General features: G+C 40.3%; 2 protein-coding genes and 1 pseudogene across 3 annotated transcripts; all 3 read left to right on the top strand.

The window, feature by feature from the left end:
- The first annotated feature begins 35 nt into the window (after window positions 1–35).
- On the top strand, window positions 36–3,300 carry LOC139605765 (transforming growth factor beta activator LRRC32-like). The gene is made up of 2 exons (XM_071457534.1): window positions 36–326; window positions 502–3,300. The coding sequence occupies exons 1-2, from the start codon at window positions 36–38 to the stop codon at window positions 2,380–2,382; spliced, it is 2,172 nt and encodes a 723-aa protein (XP_071313635.1). The 3' UTR covers window positions 2,383–3,300.
- Window positions 3,301–3,446: 146 nt separating this feature from the next.
- Window positions 3,447–14,825, top strand: LOC139605768 (uncharacterized; annotated as a pseudogene).
- Window positions 14,826–15,304: 479 nt separating this feature from the next.
- On the top strand, window positions 15,305–18,648 carry LOC139606097 (gap junction alpha-3 protein-like). 2 transcript variants are annotated; one of them, XM_071458121.1, is made up of 2 exons: window positions 15,305–15,606; window positions 16,592–18,648. In XM_071458121.1, exon 2 carries the CDS (start codon window positions 16,616–16,618, stop codon window positions 17,696–17,698), a length of 1,083 nt encoding a protein of 360 aa, XP_071314222.1. In that variant the 5' UTR covers window positions 15,305–15,606; window positions 16,592–16,615; the 3' UTR covers window positions 17,699–18,648. The 2 variants fall into 2 exon arrangements, with proteins under 2 accessions (XP_071314222.1, XP_071314223.1); XM_071458122.1 differs by lacking the exon at window positions 15,305–15,606 and adding an exon at window positions 16,314–16,429.
- The last annotated feature ends 1,232 nt before the right edge of the window (window positions 18,649–19,880 follow it).

The raw sequence follows: 19,880 nt of genomic DNA on the forward strand, positions 1-19,880 counted from the left end.
GTTTTCAGGGGTTTTCTAAAGCTTTATTAAAAGTGATGTATCAGTGGCAAAGCCTTTATTGTCTAAATATAGTACCCACGGTGTCTATCTGGTGTCCACAGCTGTTTTCTCTCTCCCTTTTTTTTTTACGAAGCTTGGCTATAAGAGGGTGTGTGTGTGTGAGTGTGTACATGAGCTCTGAGAACAGTAGTGATACTGTACAGTTTAACAGCAGCAAAAGAAGCAGCAGAGGGAGAATGGTCAGACATATGTTCTCCAATCTCCTTCTACTCTGGTCACTCAGCCAGGACATTTATATAACTGGACTGACATATGATGATTCAAAGGTAGGCTCAAGATGAGTGATTTAAGTGCAAAATGTGTAAAATTGTTGCAATTTGTTCAATTACTTTAGTCCATAAAGTTGCACTTTTACTGGTTCACCAGAAACTGCTAAGATTGTTTGACTTTGGTTTCCATGGTTCACTCTCTGATTTTGATTAATGTTCCTTTCATTTCAAGGAGCAGTCCTGGAACAACCAGAACCTCTATTCTGTCCCTCTGGATTTGGATGTAAGACTTAGAAGACTAGACCTGTCCAATAACTTCATCAGACAGTTGAACACACTTGTTTTGCCATACTTGGAGCAGCTGGACCTGAGCTCCAACCAGCTGGATCTCATCTCCGAGGGGGCTTTTGAAAACCTGGCTCAACTTGAAGAGTTGAATTTGTCCAGAAATGCGCTGAACAACAACCTTGGCAGTAACAGCAAAGCTCTCCAATCCATCAGTAGACTGAGGAGTTTGGACATATCAATGAATGGTTTAAGCTATGATGCAGTGGAGCTGTATCTTCGAAACAAACCGTCTCTTGATCAACTTAAGATGACTGGTAATGCTTTAACAAGACTTTCACACAACTTGTTCAAGGAGTGCAAAAGTCTGAGGGCCATTACTATTGATGATAATCTGATATCAGTGATAGAACAGGGGACATTCGAACCATTGACCCAATTAGAGATGCTGAACTTGGCCAAAAATAACCTCGCACATATCTGTGATTTTAAACTACATCAAGTTAAATATCTAAATCTTAGCCAAAATTCAGTGGAGTTTTTTGTTACGCGTGAGGATGATCAGTTGTATGGGCTTGAAATTCTTGATTTGAGTTTCAACAAACTCCTTTATTTCCCCATTGTTCCAAAGATGAACCGTTTGAGGTATCTTCATTTACAGAATAACATGGTTGGTACCTTAAATTCAGAGGCTACAATGGTATCAGAGGCCAATTCTCTTTATAATGAGATTACAAAAGAGAAAATAGCCCGAAAAAATAATCTGCATGCAAACTGGAGGCAGATGCCTCTGATTTATATTGACCTGAGCTATAACCACTTCAGGTCTTTCCCACTGGAGACTTTGAGCCTTCTTTCATCTTTAGAAACCCTGAATTTCAGTCACAACTGCCTGCATAACATTATCTGGAATATTCGAAATTATAGTGATTCTGAAATCCGTCGGGAGCTTTTCTTTCCCTCCTTAAAGCACCTCGAGCTGCAGAGCAATGGACTCGCGTATATTTCCCCACTCTTTCTCAATGCACTCACACAAATAGATAAATTAAATCTGCAAGACAACTCTGTGCAGCCTTGTGGTCTCATGGACCATTTGAACTCTCAATCAACACAGCAGATAAATCCCAGTCCATCCTGTGTGGGCTTCGGGCAGTTAAGAACTCTTAAACACCTCAGTCTTAAAGAAAACAATATAAAAGTGCTTCATCCAAACACATTTCAGGAAAACTCTTTGGTTTCCCTCAACCTTGCAGGAAATCCACACATGGTGATGCATGTGAGTGCACTAGAGGGTGTGCAGGAAACTCTTCAGTCCTTAATTATGAGTGAAATGAACATGACCAGCTCTGATGTCTCGTTACCCTGTATGCCAGCATTAACTCAACTTAACATATCGAACAACCAACTTGATATTATACCCAGCAGTTTAAGCTGCTCCCCTCTGAGAGAAATCGACATAAGAAACAATCATTTTGTGTCTTTTAACCTTTCTTTGATTCATAATTTATCTGAACACCTTCATCTAATGTATGTTAGTGGAAATTATTTTAACTGCTGTGACAGTCAATGGCTGACAATCCTAAATGAGTCAGAAATAAAACTGCCAGACATCAGTGACACTGACTGCTTCACAGGTGACAGTAAAAATATGATGAGGATGACAGAGTATCTGAGCAGCTCTTCGGTGTATTGTTTGTTTCATAGAGAAGCACAGGAAGTTCACTTTGGACAAATATTCATTATTGTTTTATTTCTATTTGTCACATTAACAGTGTTCATCATATTGAGCAGGAAGCTGTGTTGTGCAGAGAAATCATTTTTAGTGTGATAGTCTAAAATCTATTATCATTGGTTTATTTTGCACATTGTTCAACATATGGGGTTACAAAAAAGCAAACCAAATACAGTGAGAAACCGGAGAGCAAACCTGAGGAACTGAAGCATAATTCCTGTGAATTTCACGTTGCATGATGCATTTACAGAAGTGTGGCTTAATGGCTGCTTAGGCTGTAAAAACAAATAGACTTTCAGTTAAGCAAGTGCAATAACAACTTCATAATCAGACACATGGATCTCTTCTCACTTCTCTTCACATTACTAGTCTGTCAGACATGTATCACACTGTGTGACCTGCGTAGCTAAGATGATGTGATTGAAATTGGCTTTCTCGACTCCCAAGCTGTTTGGTTACCGTGCATGCCAAATCACTAATCAGGCCGAGAACTTTTTGCCCCGTCCTTTGTTGTGAAATATTTGTTTGCAACTAAAACTTTAACCTTGGCTGAAATTTTTATGACGTCCATGAAACCTTGCACAACATTCCCAGAATCAAGACTAACCTCATCGCAAATTCAACACAACACTTTGTAAGAGTTTCTGTATAAACGTGCATGTATTTTTAAATAAATATAACTTATTTGACAGCGTGTATGCACAAGATCCAATTTTAATATATACCAGCATCAGTATCACTTTCTGCAACTATCTGTGTTTTGTAATGTATAAGCCTGGGAGACTGTTATCAAATACAGTGGTAAATGTGGTAATAGATATGCTGTAGGCTACATAATAAACCTGCTGTACATAATAATCAGAAAATGTTGTCAATATTGATTTTAGAATATGACTCCCCCATTTCTATATCTACAAAATAAATCAATGTGGTTCAGAGGGGAAGAACTTTGGTTTCTGTGAATTTCTGTTTATAGCTGAGTGAATTCCACCAAGTCATTAAACATATTGACTAGGACTACTATCATTCAGTGTGGGGTGCATACTTATTTAATAAATCCGACTGAATCTGGATGCACTACTTTAAGAAAATGAGACCCCTGTGTGTAACACATAATCATAAACACGAGGTGAAATTAACAACACATGAATCAACTTTTAATTTGATCCCACATTGCTGATCCACAGACAAAAGGGGATGAGGTGACTGTCTCATGAAAAATGAGTAAAAGCCTCATGGCATGTTGCAGTGTAAGAAATACATCTGAAAAGATACCAAAAATCCTGAAGATTTTATTACAGGCTGAGCAAGTAGCTTTGGGTGCACCAGGGAGAAACTACCGTTGCAGGATATCCTGTTGAGCAATTCTGTTATTGTCTACATATTGACTCAACCTTCTCCTTTAAACTGATGCTGGCAAGTGCCATTTTGCAATTCTTACACCCATTACCACTTTGTCCACTGGCTAGAGCCAGGCATGTGATCCTAGCCTTTGTATCAAAACAGCCAGGATGCCTATCAATCTTGCTCTTGAGCAATATAACTGTAGGAAATGTCTTTGTTGCCCCACCCACAAGATTTAGGTACTAGATCAAGTAGCAGCTTGACAAGTTCAAACAAAGAGCACTCAAAGAAAAGAACACTGTGTGTATAGTATTGGGTGTAAAACCGTAGGAATGCAAGTAGCAAATTGTATTCATTCTTCTACTTGGCAGTTAATAGTAGCTGGCATTTAGATATCAGCTGCAGCTTGTTTGTTAACACGGCATATAAACTGTTAGCACAGTAAATTTGTATCACTGTCTCCAGGGTAGCTGCATTTCCAATAAACCTCATCCATACAAGTAAAGGTTTGTCATCCTTGTCCAATTAAAACCCGATGCTATGAAAACCTCTCTCTAGAAAGATTATTTCATCATACATCTGTGGTCTTCTTCCTCAAATGTAGCACAAGTCATACATCTTGATCGACCCAGAGTAAAATCCTCACTGTTAAATCTTTTCTGCTGTGAACTCGTTCCTTGATAAAGTTACCACCTCAGCACCCAGATGTTTGTTCTGCTTTCATTTTCTGTTTTTGCCCCATGTTCTATTTAGAAATATGCTGACCTGGAATTGTAGTTTTATTATCAAATGCATTGTGCTCCCTCGACCAACATACTTTCAATGCAGGCTTGCTGTAGCTTAAATGCACTGTGCCGCTGTATTTAGTGGAGAAAAACAGAGTCCCTGCCTTAGAGGCCCCTTGTCCCACAGGCCTATTCATGAAACCACCCATGGCCGCAGGTGCCTGGCTGCTCCTTCGAAAAGGATTATTGTAAGAATCAGTCAGAATTTATTGAGTGAATTCTCAGCTAATTAAAAGCTTGGGCTAGAGGTTATGATTTCCTTCACATTTCCTCTCCATCACAACAGCTCCAACATATTAACATATCCTTCAGTGTATACTCAGAGTTGGTGTTTTGATTATTCTTCTGGCAGGTCCAATAGCCCTCTGCACCAGCAAGAGGGCACCCAATTACAGTCCCATCAGCGTCCATAGGGGGAGGGGAGGCTTGAAGGTGAGTAATAATAATAATAATAATAATAATAAACTCTTTTTTTTTTTTTTTTTTTTTTTTTTAAAGGGAGAGATAAGTTGAAGAAAGAGCAGGACACCCACTAACATTAACGTTACACCACGCATTTCCTACAAATTAGATAAGTACTTCGGCTGGACACAAACGGGAGCTTCCAACATGGCGAGCAGAGGCTCCTCGTCCAGCACCGGCCGTCGGCGGCTGGAGAGGGAGCAGGACCCATTTCACTGACAACCGCGGCGGGAAGAAGACACGGACGAAGCCTATAAGAGAAGAAGAAGAACTGCTGCACTGTGGTAACTTCCCACACCCAGAAACATTAAACTGTGGTCGTCTTCACAGTTTGGTTAGCATACGTATCTAAACCTAGCACACCTAGCTCCTATTAGCCAGCAGCAGGCGCACAGTCAGAGCCCGGGCTCCAGCAGCAGCGCAGCGGACCGAGAGCACTCCCCGCCGGCCATGACTCCTCCTCAGCAGCAGCTTGTCCACCGCCAGCCTCGGCCCTCCTGTATCACTCAGAAGGTGCAGTTAACTTACAAGCTCTTTTTGCTGGAAAACGCCAGGAATACACTTGAACAAGAACTTCGCAACTTCACCAACAAGGTAACACCAATTCCCACATTTTTATATGTTGAGACCGGTAAATTGCAATGAAATAAAGAAAATAGCATATAATTTTTTGCCTGAGCTGCAAATGCATATTTTCACCATTTCGTATTGTTAAGCAAATTTATTTGTAAATTAGTAAATTGTTGACTGGTTAGTTTTCTGTCTATCAACTAATAAACTTGGCAAAAAAAATTACTTGTATTTTTGAATAAACTGCAAAATCTGACTATTTTTCCACTTTTCGTTCAGGCCTACGAAGAAGTCCAAAGTTTCTTGAATTCATCCTTTCCCACTAGTGACTTCAGTGACCTTGCAAAGGCTTTGGACACGAAATGTCGAGCTATTGACAAACTCTCAGCTTTATTAAAGGACATCATATTTGGTAAGTCAAGAAGTAATCATACACTTTTAGCTGCTTATCTGATAGTTATTCACATTCAAGACAAATTTACAAAATTTTACAAATGCCTTGTCAACCACTAGAATTACATAGGTATCCAAGGTGTGATTTAGGAAAAGATTTTAAGTGCAACTTCACTTAACAAAACACTCTCCCTTGCTGCTTCTCATCTTTACAGAGCCTCAAGTGTGTGTTCAGCCTGCTGTCAAAAACGGAGTGAAAACAAACCAACGTCAGCCACTCCTGAGGACAGATGTTCTTAAGTTTGGGCCCATGTTGCAGAACGGGCTTATGGCAAGCTCCATAGCGAAAGCAGTCCAGGTGCTTGGAGCCACACTGTCCCTTCAGCAGTTGAAACATTTCCTCATCTCCCAGCCTGCAGTGGTCCAGGAGGATGACATGATTTGCAGCATCTTGCCCAGCTACAATAGCAGTGTTCAGATTATGAGCTCGTCTGGTCATGTAAAGGCTGAAGAAAAAGAACAAGCTGTTATTTTCGAGGAGAAAAGCCAACCAGATACTACCATTCCAGTACCTGCCATTATTCACAGTCCCAAGATTAATGCAGAGAGACCACCACTGGCACTACCACCAATACAAGCTATATTCCCAGAAATCAGTAACCCTAACCCTATGAAAATAGCACCACTAATAGCCTGGGGATGGGAGGAAGATGTCCAGGTGCAACACCAAAAACAAACATCCTCTCAGCTGCTGCACTTTCTCAGAGCCAAAGCTAAAAACATGGGTGCACTGGAGGTCACTGTCATGCAGTGGAGCGAAAACACACATGCTTCAGGTTCGCTACAGTCGACGTCACCTACCATCAAAACACAAAGCTACCAATTCAGGAATGTTGCTACAGACGGTGTGATGGAAGCAGTAGCCCCGAAAACTTTATGTGGAGACATTGAAAATCAAGCCCCAGTCTTCAGAGTAAAACGAGTGGAATCAAGTGGCTCTCTGACTTACACTTGTGTCATTGCCACAAAGACAGAATTGTGGGATATTGGAGACATCTTCACAGAGGTGCAACAAGCGCACTCTGATAACAGCCCAGTAAAAAATGAAGACCACCAAAATAAAACTGCACAAGTGGAGAATTCTTGTGTAAACGTCCACCTGAAACACCAAACTCAGTGTTCAGATCCTGAAAGAGAGAACAATTGTGCTGGAGAAAAAACACCAGCTGTCAACGGTGTTACCATTCCCGAGTTCCATATCAGGAGGTTTGAAGAGACTGAAGTTGTTGTGTCTCATGTTGTTAGCCCAGGCAACTTCTACATCCAGCATGCAGGCTCCACCATGAAGCTGCAGGCCCTTGTCACAGGGTAAGTCGTTCTGCATGGATTTGAATCGCTTGTCTGCTATTTCTCAGCTTTTCTCAACCCTCACTGATTCCCTGATCACATTTACAGAACTTAAAGAGCCACTTATCTCTTTTTGTTCATAACAGCTTTCTTTGTAGATTTTTTTTTTCTTTTTTAATAATCCACATGTTTCTGGTTGTCATTATTTTTCTCTCATTTGCAGCAGCTGGAAAGCCAGTAGTTCATATGCTGACCAGAACTGCATTCCAGACATTGGAGCCCAAGTAATGGGTTGGTTCCCTAAGCAAGAACAATGGTGCAGGGCTCAGGTGACGAAGATATGTGGTGTAAGTGGAGGTGGGTTTATCTTTGTGTGTTGGAATGGTTTTGCAAATGCATACCTCTAGATGGTAGCAGTGTTGCTTTGCTTGCTAGTAGCCACTTCAGAATTTATTTTTAGCTTAACCTGCCGTGCTCCTTGTATTTTGGATGAAAGATAATAATTCCACTGATGGTGCTGGGAGTGAGACATCAATCAAGGTGGAGGTGAAGATGCTGGACCATGGTGGCACTGCTTGCCTGTCACTGTCAAACATCAGAGAGCTGACCCCAGAAATGGCTGTCCTTCCACTTCAGGCTGTACAGGTCTCACTGGCAAATGTAAGCAGTTTCGTGCTGATATTTTAGCACTGTTGGCTTTGCAATAGTCCTCATGTATGTAAACTAGCACATAGACCTCTCATTGATGAACACGTTAAGATTTTCCATGACAAGCGTGCAGTTAATCCCTCCTAGGATTTGCATACATGGAAATGGTTAATACACTACACTCTGCTGTGAGAGTGTAGACTCAATTATTGGCATTTGTCCACATGATTAGTCACAGCCTTATCTATTGCTCACTGATAAAGGAAATGAATTATCTCAGTTCATGGTATTTTGTGTCCGTTTCCTTCCCCCCTCAGGTGACGCCTGTGAATGGTAGAGACTGGTCTGAGGAGGCAGTGGGCTGGTTCAAAGCCATGGTGCACAACAGGACACTCTATGCCAGACTTTACCTACAGGGCCCCAAAGTTACAGTCGAGCTGTTCTTGGAAAAGGGAAAGCTTGGAGCTATGAGGTACTTCATTTTGAAAAAGTTAATAAACAGTGGATGGTAATTTTAGAATTAACTAAATTGTAAATGGCAAAAAAAAACAATCGTCACCAGGATTTAATGATGCATCTAATCTTATTTGTTGCAACAAATGCACCTTTTTATTTTATTTTACTGGCTGTCATGTTACAAATTATTATTTTGCTGAATTAAGAAGTCTACTGTCTGACTACTTGACCTTTTTAAAATGAGTATATACAGTTTTGGAGCTAGTAACAACACAAAATGTTAACCAGACAATTGTATTGTAATGTTCATTTTAGGAGGGGTGCATCACTGTCTTTGAGGCTGGCCCAAAATGGACATGCAAAACACAACAAACTGAAGAATGTTGGTCTTACGAAAAGAAGTAAGTAGAGTTACAGTTTGGACATTGTTTACCTTAACTTGCGCATCTACAGCAGGTGGCAGTATAGCATGTGCGTGACCATAGTAGCTCTCTCCGTTGTTGCTCAGAATCTTGTTTTACTGTTTTAGGCACTGTTCAACTTAAAATGAGAAAACGGGACTCTGACTGGGAGAAATACCTCATCTCGTGCTATACTCAAAGTAAGAAGTAAGTGTGAAAGCAGGGAATGCTGGTTGTACAACTGTCTCACAAATAACCAGTACTTTGGTCAAATTAAAAAATAGATGGCAGTCAGCAGGCAAAATTAATCACTGAGATATCTAATGACTCTTAAATGAGAGCTTCAAATGTATTATCTTATTTCAATGGACCATGTTTGTATAAGTGAACATACAGAGGACTTTTAGTAAACTTTGACAAACTGCTGTGATGAGCACTTTGCAGTACAAGGATACTTCAAGGATATTTAAATAAAATGAAAAAGGCATTCACTGGACAAGTACACATTAAGTAGCATGTATCAGCTTTCTTGTGTGTTTTGTGTCTTTCATTACAGTCTAACAACTACAAAACTATGTCTAATGAACATGAGTGTAACGCTAATGTGTTGTATAACATTATTTGACCTTGAGAAGTTTCTGTTTTGGTCTTTTCTACATATAAATTCCTATTTCTATGTCTAGAAAGCTGTGACTCTTGTCTTTTAAAGCAGTGATAGGAAAGTGAATAATTTTTCTGACCTTTTTTCATATGTATGGGGACATGGATACCCAGTGGTGGTTTGTGGTTTATTATTTTGAACATATCCTCCCCCTTTTAGACATAGTTTTGTACTCCTTTCCCTGTTCCTAGATCAGGGAAGTGTGTCTCAGGTCCTGATTTATTCCAGCCACTACATATTGCCAGTTTAATTTTTATATATCTTTCTTTTGATAATAATCATTATCAGAGTCATCTTGCCTTTGGTTAATATTGAGTTGAGTATAATGGCAAAATCTATTTGTGTGTGTGTGTGTGTGTGTGTGTGTGTGTGTGTGTGTGTGTGTGTGTGTGTGTGTATATATATGTATGTATGTATGTATGTATCTGTTCTTGTAATAAATATGTTGTCCTAATTGTGTGCCCTGTGTCTCTCTCTATTGTAGTTTACTGTATCTTGGAGGGAATATAAATGAGGTTTAGTTCATTCAAAGGATTACCAGGCCACGCAAACCCTCCCACTACATCTGTCATAAGTGACGCAGAAATGCTCATGGCATAGTGAACTGCTGTAGGTCATCTGATAGTACATGACAAACAACCACATTGTGTTATCACTTGCATTCAGTTTGTTGTTACTGTAAATAATTGTTTCTACAGTTACAGGGAGGAGTTTGACCATAACAACAAATGGTGATATCTCAATATAAAGAATAATACACAAACGCATGGAGATTGATAACAAAATCTGGATTAACTCATTCATAATAAGGCATGTATTATATAGCAGATGGCAAAGACAACTCAAACCTTTGGAATTAAGTTTTATTCAGAAGTACTTACAAGTTAAAAAGTAGTCTAGAGATTAGAAGATTAGAAAAATCAGCCCCAACATCAGGCCCAAAACTTTAAAAAATTCACTCAGTTAAAGATATCTCAGTTCCATGTTCGTATTTACAATATAATATATTTGGAGTTTATTAAGGCATATTGCTTGATGAAATACTATTGTGTACCTAGTTTATAGTAATGCAGTGTCTCACAGGTCACAAAATGTTCACAAAAAAGCTTGAACGAATGAACTACAAATGGTGAATATAAATGGTCTTTCCATTAAAACTGGCTTTCATTTGCTATTCCATTACTATTTGTGACAGTTGAAAAGTTTGTGTATTTCCTGGATGAATCTGCAAACCTGTGAGTGACTCTGTGGTCTCAATGACAGTGGCTCAGGTCAAAAGCTTCCTTCACTTCCCTGCCCTGCCAAGCACAATAAATAATGTGGCAGGCTGAGGCCTTTTGTGTCCACACAGATTCCTTCTTTTGCCCGGGGTAGGCGGAAATCGAGGCGTTTGATCTGAATTCTAAAGAGTCTTGTTGCAGCCCAATAAAGGCTGCCATTGTATGTAAATAGTTTATATAAGAGCATATGACTGCTACGGTGCAGGGCAGTGGCTAGTGGCGGAGGAATGATTAGCATTTTCCAAACGCACGGTGTTCTCAGTCCAGCCTTTTGGCTTGCTAAAAAAGACAATATTTTCATTCATTTCCACCTTTTTTGTACACATTTTTGTGTACCACCAGAGCTGAAGGTAAAATGTGTGTTCTATCATTTTCATTCTTCTTTTTCTACTAACATCCAGTGTGCAGTGAGGTCAGATTTTTTGTGAGTGATGGCTGATATGCCCCAGTGCCTTGACTCGACAAATACTTGGCATGATGTTGTTTAAATTATCATTACCCTTTAGAATAGTGACATTCAGTTGAATTAGCTTTTAAAGAGTGTTCATTTTCAGTTTTTTATCAGGCAGTGTGGTCAAGTCCATGGCCCTTCTTACAAACAATGAGACCTCTCACATGTCTTAAAAAAATTCGCATAATGAGATGGATGTCTTGCTGGTTCCTTGGAGAAATTTGCTGGCAGTCTGTCAGTCTGTCTGCAACTGGGCTGTAGGTCAGTTTGGGAGTAGAGTATTAATACAGGGTGAGCAGATCACGTGGCTTGGTGAATGTTTCGCAATTGGCTTCGACTTGCTGCGTCCTATGACGGTGCATGTCGGTAGGCCATCGCCCCTGCTTTTATACGGCTGACGGGCTACTTGGCAATTCTTGTCTGTTGTTCCTTACTCTGCCAAATCCAGCTTGATGCTCAGGCCACACCTCAAGATGGTCATCTTTGGACCCGGCGCTGCTTACGCCGCTTGCACCGCCGGCTGACCCTGGTAAACTTCTAAAAACTAATGTTACAACAGTTAGACTTTAACTAAATTACTGAGTTTTTTATGGACAACAAAAGTCTTTATAGATACGTTTTTTTCAACTTAAGTCATTTCATCCAAGATGACTATGTAAATATGAAGGGTTCAAACGTTCATTTAGCTAATTTGATTATTAAATTTTTTCTGAGAGGCATTTTGAGGATTTTTCTTTTTGATAAAATTAACTTGCTATATCTACATTAATGAATAAAAGTTGCACTTGAGCTAGAGAGTTAGCTTTACGTACATCCATGTGACCTTAACTGAATATTTATGCTTTTTTTTTGCAGACCTGGAGTCGAAAATGAACTGGGGGACCTTTTATGCCGTGATCAGCGGCGTAAACAGGCACTCTACTGGCATCGGACGCATTTGGCTCTCGGTCATCTTCATCTTCCGCATTCTGGTCCTGGTTGTTGCTGCTGAGAGTGTTTGGGGAGATGAGAAATCTGGCTTCACCTGCAACACCCAACAGCCCGGCTGCAACAGTGTGTGTTATGACCAGTTCTTCCCCATCTCGCACATCCGCCTGTGGGCGCTCCAGCTCATCCTTGTCTCCACCCCCGCCTTGCTGGTGGCCATGCATGTGGCCCACCGACGCCATATCGACAAGAAGATCTTGAAGAGGTCGGGCCGCGGCAGCCCCAAGGACCTGGAACACATCAAGAACCAGAAGTTTCAGATCACCGGGGCTCTGTGGTGGACATACATGATCAGTATCATCTTCAGAATCATCTTCGAGGTGGCTTTTCTCTACATCTTCTACTTGATCTATCCTGACTTTAAGATGGTGCGTTTAGTGAAGTGTGACTCGTACCCCTGCCCCAACACAGTCGACTGTTTTGTCTCCAGGCCAACGGAAAAGACCATATTCACTGTGTTCATGCTGGCAGTGTCTGGGGTGTGTGTGCTGCTTAATCTGGCTGAGGTGGTGTACCTCATAGGCAGGGCCTGCAAACGGTGCTTAAATGGATCTGACGATGAGTCAAAAGTAGCTTGGATAAGTCAACGATTGTCTTCTTATAGGCAAAATGAAATCAATCAGCTGATAGCCGACCATTCTCTCAAGTCTAAATTTACTGTGACCAAAAAGAGCCCAACTGAGAAGGGTGAGAGGTGTTCTGCTTTCTGAGGCTCACTTTCCTTTTCCCTTTAAACTAATCAACAGTAATCACACATGTCCAATGGAGCATGTTGCATTAATGTCACATATACTGTATATTTGATCATTGTCAGCATCAACATTTAGACCATTTATTTATGTATTGTATCATTCAATCGCTTATTGATTCTTCTGTTTTTTCTTTATCGGTTTTACTGACACAAGTGTTAGTTGCTGTTGGAACATGTCTAAACTATTTGGAGCCAGTGGTGAAGGTTAATGGCCAATACCAATATTTTTGCATGTTTCAACTCATTTACTACAAATCAAACATGACTGACGTTATTGTTGATTACCTTCATTTGTAAGTTGTCATGATGGGATGATTTCTTGAGCTGAACAAACCATGACTATGGGGATCATGCTTCCATTCATTTTTGTCAGTTGTTGTTGCGTGACAGTTCATTTTTATGTGTGGATTTGATAAAATCCTGCAGGTGTGGCAGGTTTGTATACTTGTTAGAAGCCCCAAAATTGCTGCCAAAATAGTTGTATTTATGAGCTATGACATCCAATGTCATAGCTCATAAATACAACTATTTATCCGTGAGATCTTTAACATGAATATTTATTTACTTTTTGCATTTTAAAGGCTGCTGTTTGGAAACCGACTCTAGTTTTGTGATATCAGTTTCTCATTAGCACATGAATGCACCATCCAACAAATTTTTCAAATTCTTCCATGTCATTTGGCCTCCTTTACAACAAAAATGCAGCTTTGACAACAAAAAAGCAGAATGAACTGTTTTAAGGATGTTGCATTAAGTCTTCATGAATAGATTTCCATACAGTACTGAAATTAAAGGAAATGACTGGCAGCCTGGACAACACTTAAAAAACACTTAAAAGAAACTTCTGGAAGCATTCATGCATAATATTTGATTTCTAGTAAATCGATCAAAATGTGCAAAAAACACTGGTCTGATCTTGAAAAGAAGCAGAGTTTACTGTAGAGATTAAAAATGCTGGATAGGAAAGTCGAGTTTTTTGTTTGGATCAAAAATAATACTAGTATGTGTCATATTTAATCCAGTCTGAATTGAGCTATTACAAAGTCTTGGAGATGGTATTTATGTGAGTGAAATAACAGATGGAACAGTAGCATTTCTTTAATCCAGTGGTAAAATTCTTGGATTATAGTGGACTCTGTTGTCATTGATTATGCTAAACTTTGGGCAGACAGCTGTAACTATTGCGTAACTTGGCATTCTGCTCTGGAAATATAACAGTTGGTGCTAGAAAACCAAAGAAAGCTTTAAAATATTGTCCAGTTATGGACAACTGCCAATAGATATTATCTTGCCAATTAGGAGAGAAAATGAACTTTAAATACAATTTTCCCCTAAACACTTGTACATCCTGACTTTTTAACACTTTTTACTCAGAATTATCTATATCCCAAAAGTAAGGTCAAGTAAAGGTCAACCTCTTACTTTGACTTTTTTCAGGTACTGTTGAAAGATGTCACTTGATGTTCACTGGTGAAACTGCTAAATTACAATTATTCATTCATTCCTATTCTTCTTCACTTGTCTGCTGGGTCACTTTTAGATTATTGCAAATCCCAGTACTGTACATATGTCTGTAGATTTGTATAACTTTTTATGCAGTTGTAAATACCACCGACTTACTTTATTGCAGCTTCTGTCTTAAGTTATTTTTCAGTTGGCTCTGATAAACATTTGAGGCTGACTTACTTTTTTAACAGAGACCCATCAACTTCTGACAGTTGGCACCCGCTTTCCTTAATATTACCCTGCATATTATATTATTCAGTATCTCTCTGGTCCTGAAAATGTAATGTCCCATACGCTGGTATGTCATGAAGTTAACCTGTTTTTATACACATTGTAATGCATACGAAAAACCTTACACTGATATCCCTAAATGTACATATTATCAGTTTACATCCAGGTAAACAATCCAGATAAAATATACAATGGGTCAAAACTATATACTGTGTGTACATTATGTAATATAAAGAAATAAATTGCCTGATAATTTGACAAATGCACTTCAGCCAGCTGATTGGTTATTTTTTTCAGTGGGTTTCTTTCACATGGGTTGTACTGAATTGATAAAATCACAAACTCTGTTAAAGGATAGTGTTCTCAGATTTTGTATAAGCAGTGTTTTACATTTTCGTACCCACAAGTGGGGTGTCTGCCATGACTGATACTTTGTAACTGAACTTTTTGTATTGACTTCACTCCTTCCTGTGACTGTGATTTGTAATTTGAGGATGCAGATGGCAACACATCTCCAAATCACCCCCCTGAATACCCAATGATAGGAGAGACCCTCATGCTATATTTAGACCCCAGGAGCACTTGTGGCCAGACAGACTTACCAGACAACACCATTGGCCAGCTGCCCTGTCACTCACTCTAACAAGCGAGTAGAGGGGCTTTAATAGTTTATATTAGAGAGTTTGTACTGTGCCAAATTTAACCATGGGGGGTGGGAGGTGTGGGGATTTGAGGGAGGGCAGGCCAGACATGGTTGAAAGTGCATCCGGTTGGTTACGTGTGTGTGTTGTGGTCAGTAGAAGACCCCAGGGCCTGGATCCTGATTTCTGCCTGAGCTGTATTTGAAGACAGAAGACTGAGTTAGTGGGCTTGATGGTGTGAGCAGAGGCTGTAGCTAGCAGGAGTCCACTTTCCCTGTCCATTCAAGGGCATTGCTGGGGGCCTGAAGATCAGCTTTGCACTGAGGCCTGTCAGTGAAGCAAAGCGGCCTCATGTACCCTCAAAGACGTGTAGTGCCTCACCACAGGGGATGTATAAGCTGACAAGGTGAGTTTAACCAGTAAATATAACGTTCTGTGTGATTCTTTGGGAACTTTAACCTTCTTTGTGGATTGAAGTGTTTGTTTAAGTAAACTTTAGACAATTAAAGGTAGCTACATGTTATGGCCGAAGGCTGTAGTTTGTTTACAGCTGTCTTGTATGGGAACATGGCAGTAGAAATTGCCTGCTTCCACACTCTTAAGAAAACCACTTCCTTATTTTTTTCCTAGTAATGTTTGTCATATTATCCTTTATCATCGTGGATTACATATTCTGAGAGGTTTAATATTGAAAGCATACCTTCGTTAAAATTACAACCCAGTCTACAGTTGTTAAATGACGAGGTAGATTTATTAGTGGCAGCTCCCTAAACATCAATTCACCTGCCACATTTCAGCAGTTATCAGAATTCATTCTCCCTTGCAGCAGCATAAGCTGAATTTGCTGTCCTGTCACTGTACAGTACATCCATCAGAAGCTGAATATATTTATAACATAATGTGTTATGGGAACTGACAGTACCGACATTACTCAAATGTTTCTGATTCGCACTTCTACCACATCTGCCTGGTGTTTGATTTCACTTTGTGAGGATCATGTTGCCGTGGCTCCAGTCACGAAGGCCAGGAGCCGCAGAATCATGACTGGAACCTGCCTTCCTGTCCTGTCCACACTTGCCAAATATATACCCTCCTAAAGTAAATATAATCCTGTCTGCGTCCACATGTTAAAGGCCACTACCTGCTCGGCAGCAGAGTCCCCCAGTTGTACATTCGTGTAGTAACTTGGCTCCCTAGAGATTCATTTGGTCTGAGCTCTGCTGAACTTGGTAAGACATTTTAACGTAGAGCAAACTTTGTTACTTACACTGCAACTTACTTTAACCCCTAGATCACTTCTATTTTCACCATGGAATTTATTTACTTTATAGACAAATAAAAAATCAAATGAAGCGTTTTTGTATTTGAATTCTTTTTCAATGCCTCTTTAGTCCCAGGTCTGAGCTCACACAGCCATGGGGGACTGGAACCTGCTGGGAAAGCTTCTAGAAAAAGCCCAGGAGCACTCCACTGTGGTGGGGAAGGTGTGGCTCACCGTCCTGTTCATCTTCCGAATCCTGATCCTGAGTGCTGCGACAGAGAAGGTGTGGGGCGACGAGCAGTCGGGCTTCACCTGTGACACCAAGCAGCCCGGTTGCGAGAATGTGTGCTATGACATCACTTTCCCCATCTCCCACGTCCGCTTTTGGGTGCTGCAGATCATCTTCGTGTCTACGCCTACGCTGATCTACCTGGGGCACATCCTCCATCTGGTGCGGATGGAGGAGAAGCAGAAAGAGAAGGAGAAAGAGAGGGAACATGCACATCACTCAGATAAGCAGGCCCTCATTGTGGACACTCACCACAAAAAGGCTCTGGTGAGGGACGAGAAGGGCATAGTGCGCCTGCAGGGGGAGCTCCTGCGCACATATGTCTTTAATGTGGTCTTTAAAACCCTGTTTGAGGTGGGCTTCATCGTGGCTCAATACCTCTTGTATGGCTTTGAGCTGAGGCCAATGTACACATGTGACAGACCTCCCTGCCCCAATGTGGTAAATTGTTACATATCCCGTCCCACAGAGAAAACTATCTTCATCATCTTCATGCTGGGGGTGGCCAGCGTGTCTCTGCTCCTCAACCTCATAGAGATCTACCACCTGGGCTTTACCAAGTGCCGTCAGGGCATCACCTTCAGGAGAGGTGAGCAGTCAACTGAGAGCATCTCCAAGGAGCCCAGCAATGCCGCTGTGCCCTTTGTGCCAAGTTACGACGACTACTTCCACCAAGTCCAGCCTGCCTACCCTCCCGTACCCAGCTATAACCTCTCCCCTCTGTCCGAGGACACAAACCCGTCCTTCCACCCCTACCACAGCAAGGCGGCTTACAAACAAAATAAGGACAACTTGGCGGTGGAAAGGAGCAGCAGCAAGCAAGAAGAATGTGACCTGAAAGGAAAGAAGGGAGCAGGATCAGCCCCTGGGTCACCTACGCAGGCCAGGCCTGGCCGCAGTGCCAAACACAGCAACAACAAGACTAGAATAGACGATCTGAAGATATGAGGAGGTTTATGTTTCTCTGAGGGGTCTTAAATTGCTGTTAGAGGATCATATGTTGTTTTGACACATTCGTACATGTTGAACTGACTCCCCTCCTTAAGATGGCACAGGTTTGAGTCATTCCAGCTTTGAGGGGAGTGACATTTATAGGGCACATGAAGAAGCTGCAGTTGTACTGTGATATGTAATAAAGACTGTGGCTCAACAAAAGCATTTCTAATGAACTGTAATCCTTTACTGGGTTTTTTTTTTTTTTCTTTTTAAAAACTTGACTGGATTTCACATTAGATTGCAGCATAAAGGGTTTATGGTACACCACTTGTAGCAACACAACACAATATTTTCAGTAAATATATTAAATGTACTGTTGTTTTGTGAAATGAACTGATTTGTGTATCTTTCCACTACTCACTATTATCACTGACAATCTAACAAAATCAACAAAGATTATGGTTTGCTCAGGTTTTAAATTGAGCTTATCTTTTTTTTTTTTTTTTTTTTTCTTAATGTGTGATGAACATGGATGAACCCTGCCCAAACTTTTGGAACAGAATCTGGGACAGAAACTTGTTCAGCGCTGACCTGACCTTGTTTAAGGAAATCAGATAGGGTGAATAGTTAAATTTAACTTCCTTTAACTGTTTTGAGGTCACCATCTAGCATAGTTCACTTGCTTAGACTTGAAGTGAAAAGTTGTGCAATACCTGACAACACATTGGACACTGGAATCACTGTAACTAATTCCAGGACGCGCCTCAAAAGAAATTGCACTGGTCTCAGGAGTTCCCACATTCTCTCATTTTTTGCAACAGCCAGCAAGTACATAATTATAAGCACATTGTTTTGTTTACCCGTGTTTATATCTCTCTTTGTGTCGTTAGTTTTCTGCGAAGCACTTGGTGACAACCATATTTGTAAAACTGTCTGAAATAAACCTGTCTTAAATTTGCAAAGTCAGCAGTGCATTTGTATTTATCACCAGTGTTTATCAGGAGCAAGTGACACCATTTCACTGGAACACAATAAATCAAGATCAGCTCAGAAGCAGAGACGATAATACTGCTTGTATTTGATATTCATACACAGTAGCTCCAACACACAGTGAAGCTCAGCAGCCATATTTTTCAAACAGAAAATTGAAATTTACTGAAGACTGAAGCTGTGAGTCATCAGTATCTACGCACAAACATTTAAGGCTGTTAAAAACGGACGTGCTTGAGAGGGAATAAACATGTTGTGTAAAATCTTTTCTGTCTGCGTATCCCACACATGCTCACCTCATACTCATCTGTGCCAGGAAAGCGCAGCACACAGGCACTTCTGCTATGGAAACCTTGAAATTAATGACATAGCATTTCGATGATGAAGACGCTCTCTCATGCCCTTGGACTGGTTTGTTCTTGATTTCCTGTCAACGTTTGGGAAGAGCAAATCTTTTTTTTTTTTTTTTTTACTTAAATGTATTAACAACAAAAGAGTTCAGTTTCTTTCAGCTGTAGATTCTTGATGTGTCAAGATACAATTGAGTGTAGTCTGGACATGCTATGTTTTATTTTAGTGTGTTGTAGTGCCAAAAACAATGTTTCAAATCTCCAATATGTCAGTTTAGAAAATAAGTAATAGCATCACCAGACAAAACCTTTAGGAGTGTTATCAGTTACAACTGTCTTTTAAAAAAAAACTGTCACGTCTAATTTTACAAATGGAAATAAAACATGAAGGTTTCTCACAGTTTCTTTAAGACATACATCATCTAAAAATACAATGAAGAGATCATCTTTGAGACAAGGATTATATGTTTCTGAAATGCTGACAGAGGAACAGATATGAGTGATGGCGAAAGCTGGATATCCAGCACTTTGAAATAAAAAGCTTCTAGTGTAAGGCCAAGATTTCAAATTGGTAAAGAGAGTCGGTCCATTATAGAAGACATACAGTATAGCACATTTTTAGAGATATAGAGCAGATCCCAATAAATATCAGTCTAGCTTACCATACTGAGCATTGTAATTTAAAGGTTTCTAGTTTGACTGAATATTAAACTGAACAAGACTGACTTTACTTTGAAGTAGTTATGCATTTTGTTAAGATGCAGGAAAAATGAAGGTGGGAGCTGCAGCTCTGTCTATTTATGTCCACATAAGCTATGGAGTTCAACCATTTAGTTGATGCGTACTCAGATAAA

This window comes from Trachinotus anak, unplaced genomic scaffold (genome assembly GCF_046630095.1).
Source record: "Trachinotus anak isolate AG129_WGS33_773 ecotype Australia unplaced genomic scaffold, CSIRO_AGI_Tana_v1 ptg000021l, whole genome shotgun sequence".
In the NCBI taxonomy this organism is placed as follows: domain Eukaryota; kingdom Metazoa; phylum Chordata; class Actinopteri; order Carangiformes; family Carangidae; genus Trachinotus; species Trachinotus anak.

What these genes read in the sequence shown, in the direction of transcription:
- LOC139606097 (XM_071458121.1), top strand. Translation starts at nt 16,616, where the DNA reads ATGGGGGACTGGAACCTGCTGGGAAAGCTTCTAGAAAAAGCCCAGGAG.
- LOC139605765 (XM_071457534.1), top strand. Translation starts at nt 36, where the DNA reads ATGTATCAGTGGCAAAGCCTTTATTGTCTAAATATAGTACCCACGGTG. An exon ending in TGACATATGATGATTCAAAG is followed by an intron (nt 327 to 501) that starts GTAGGCTCAAGA and finishes TTTCATTTCAAG; the next exon opens with GAGCAGTCCTGGAACAACCA.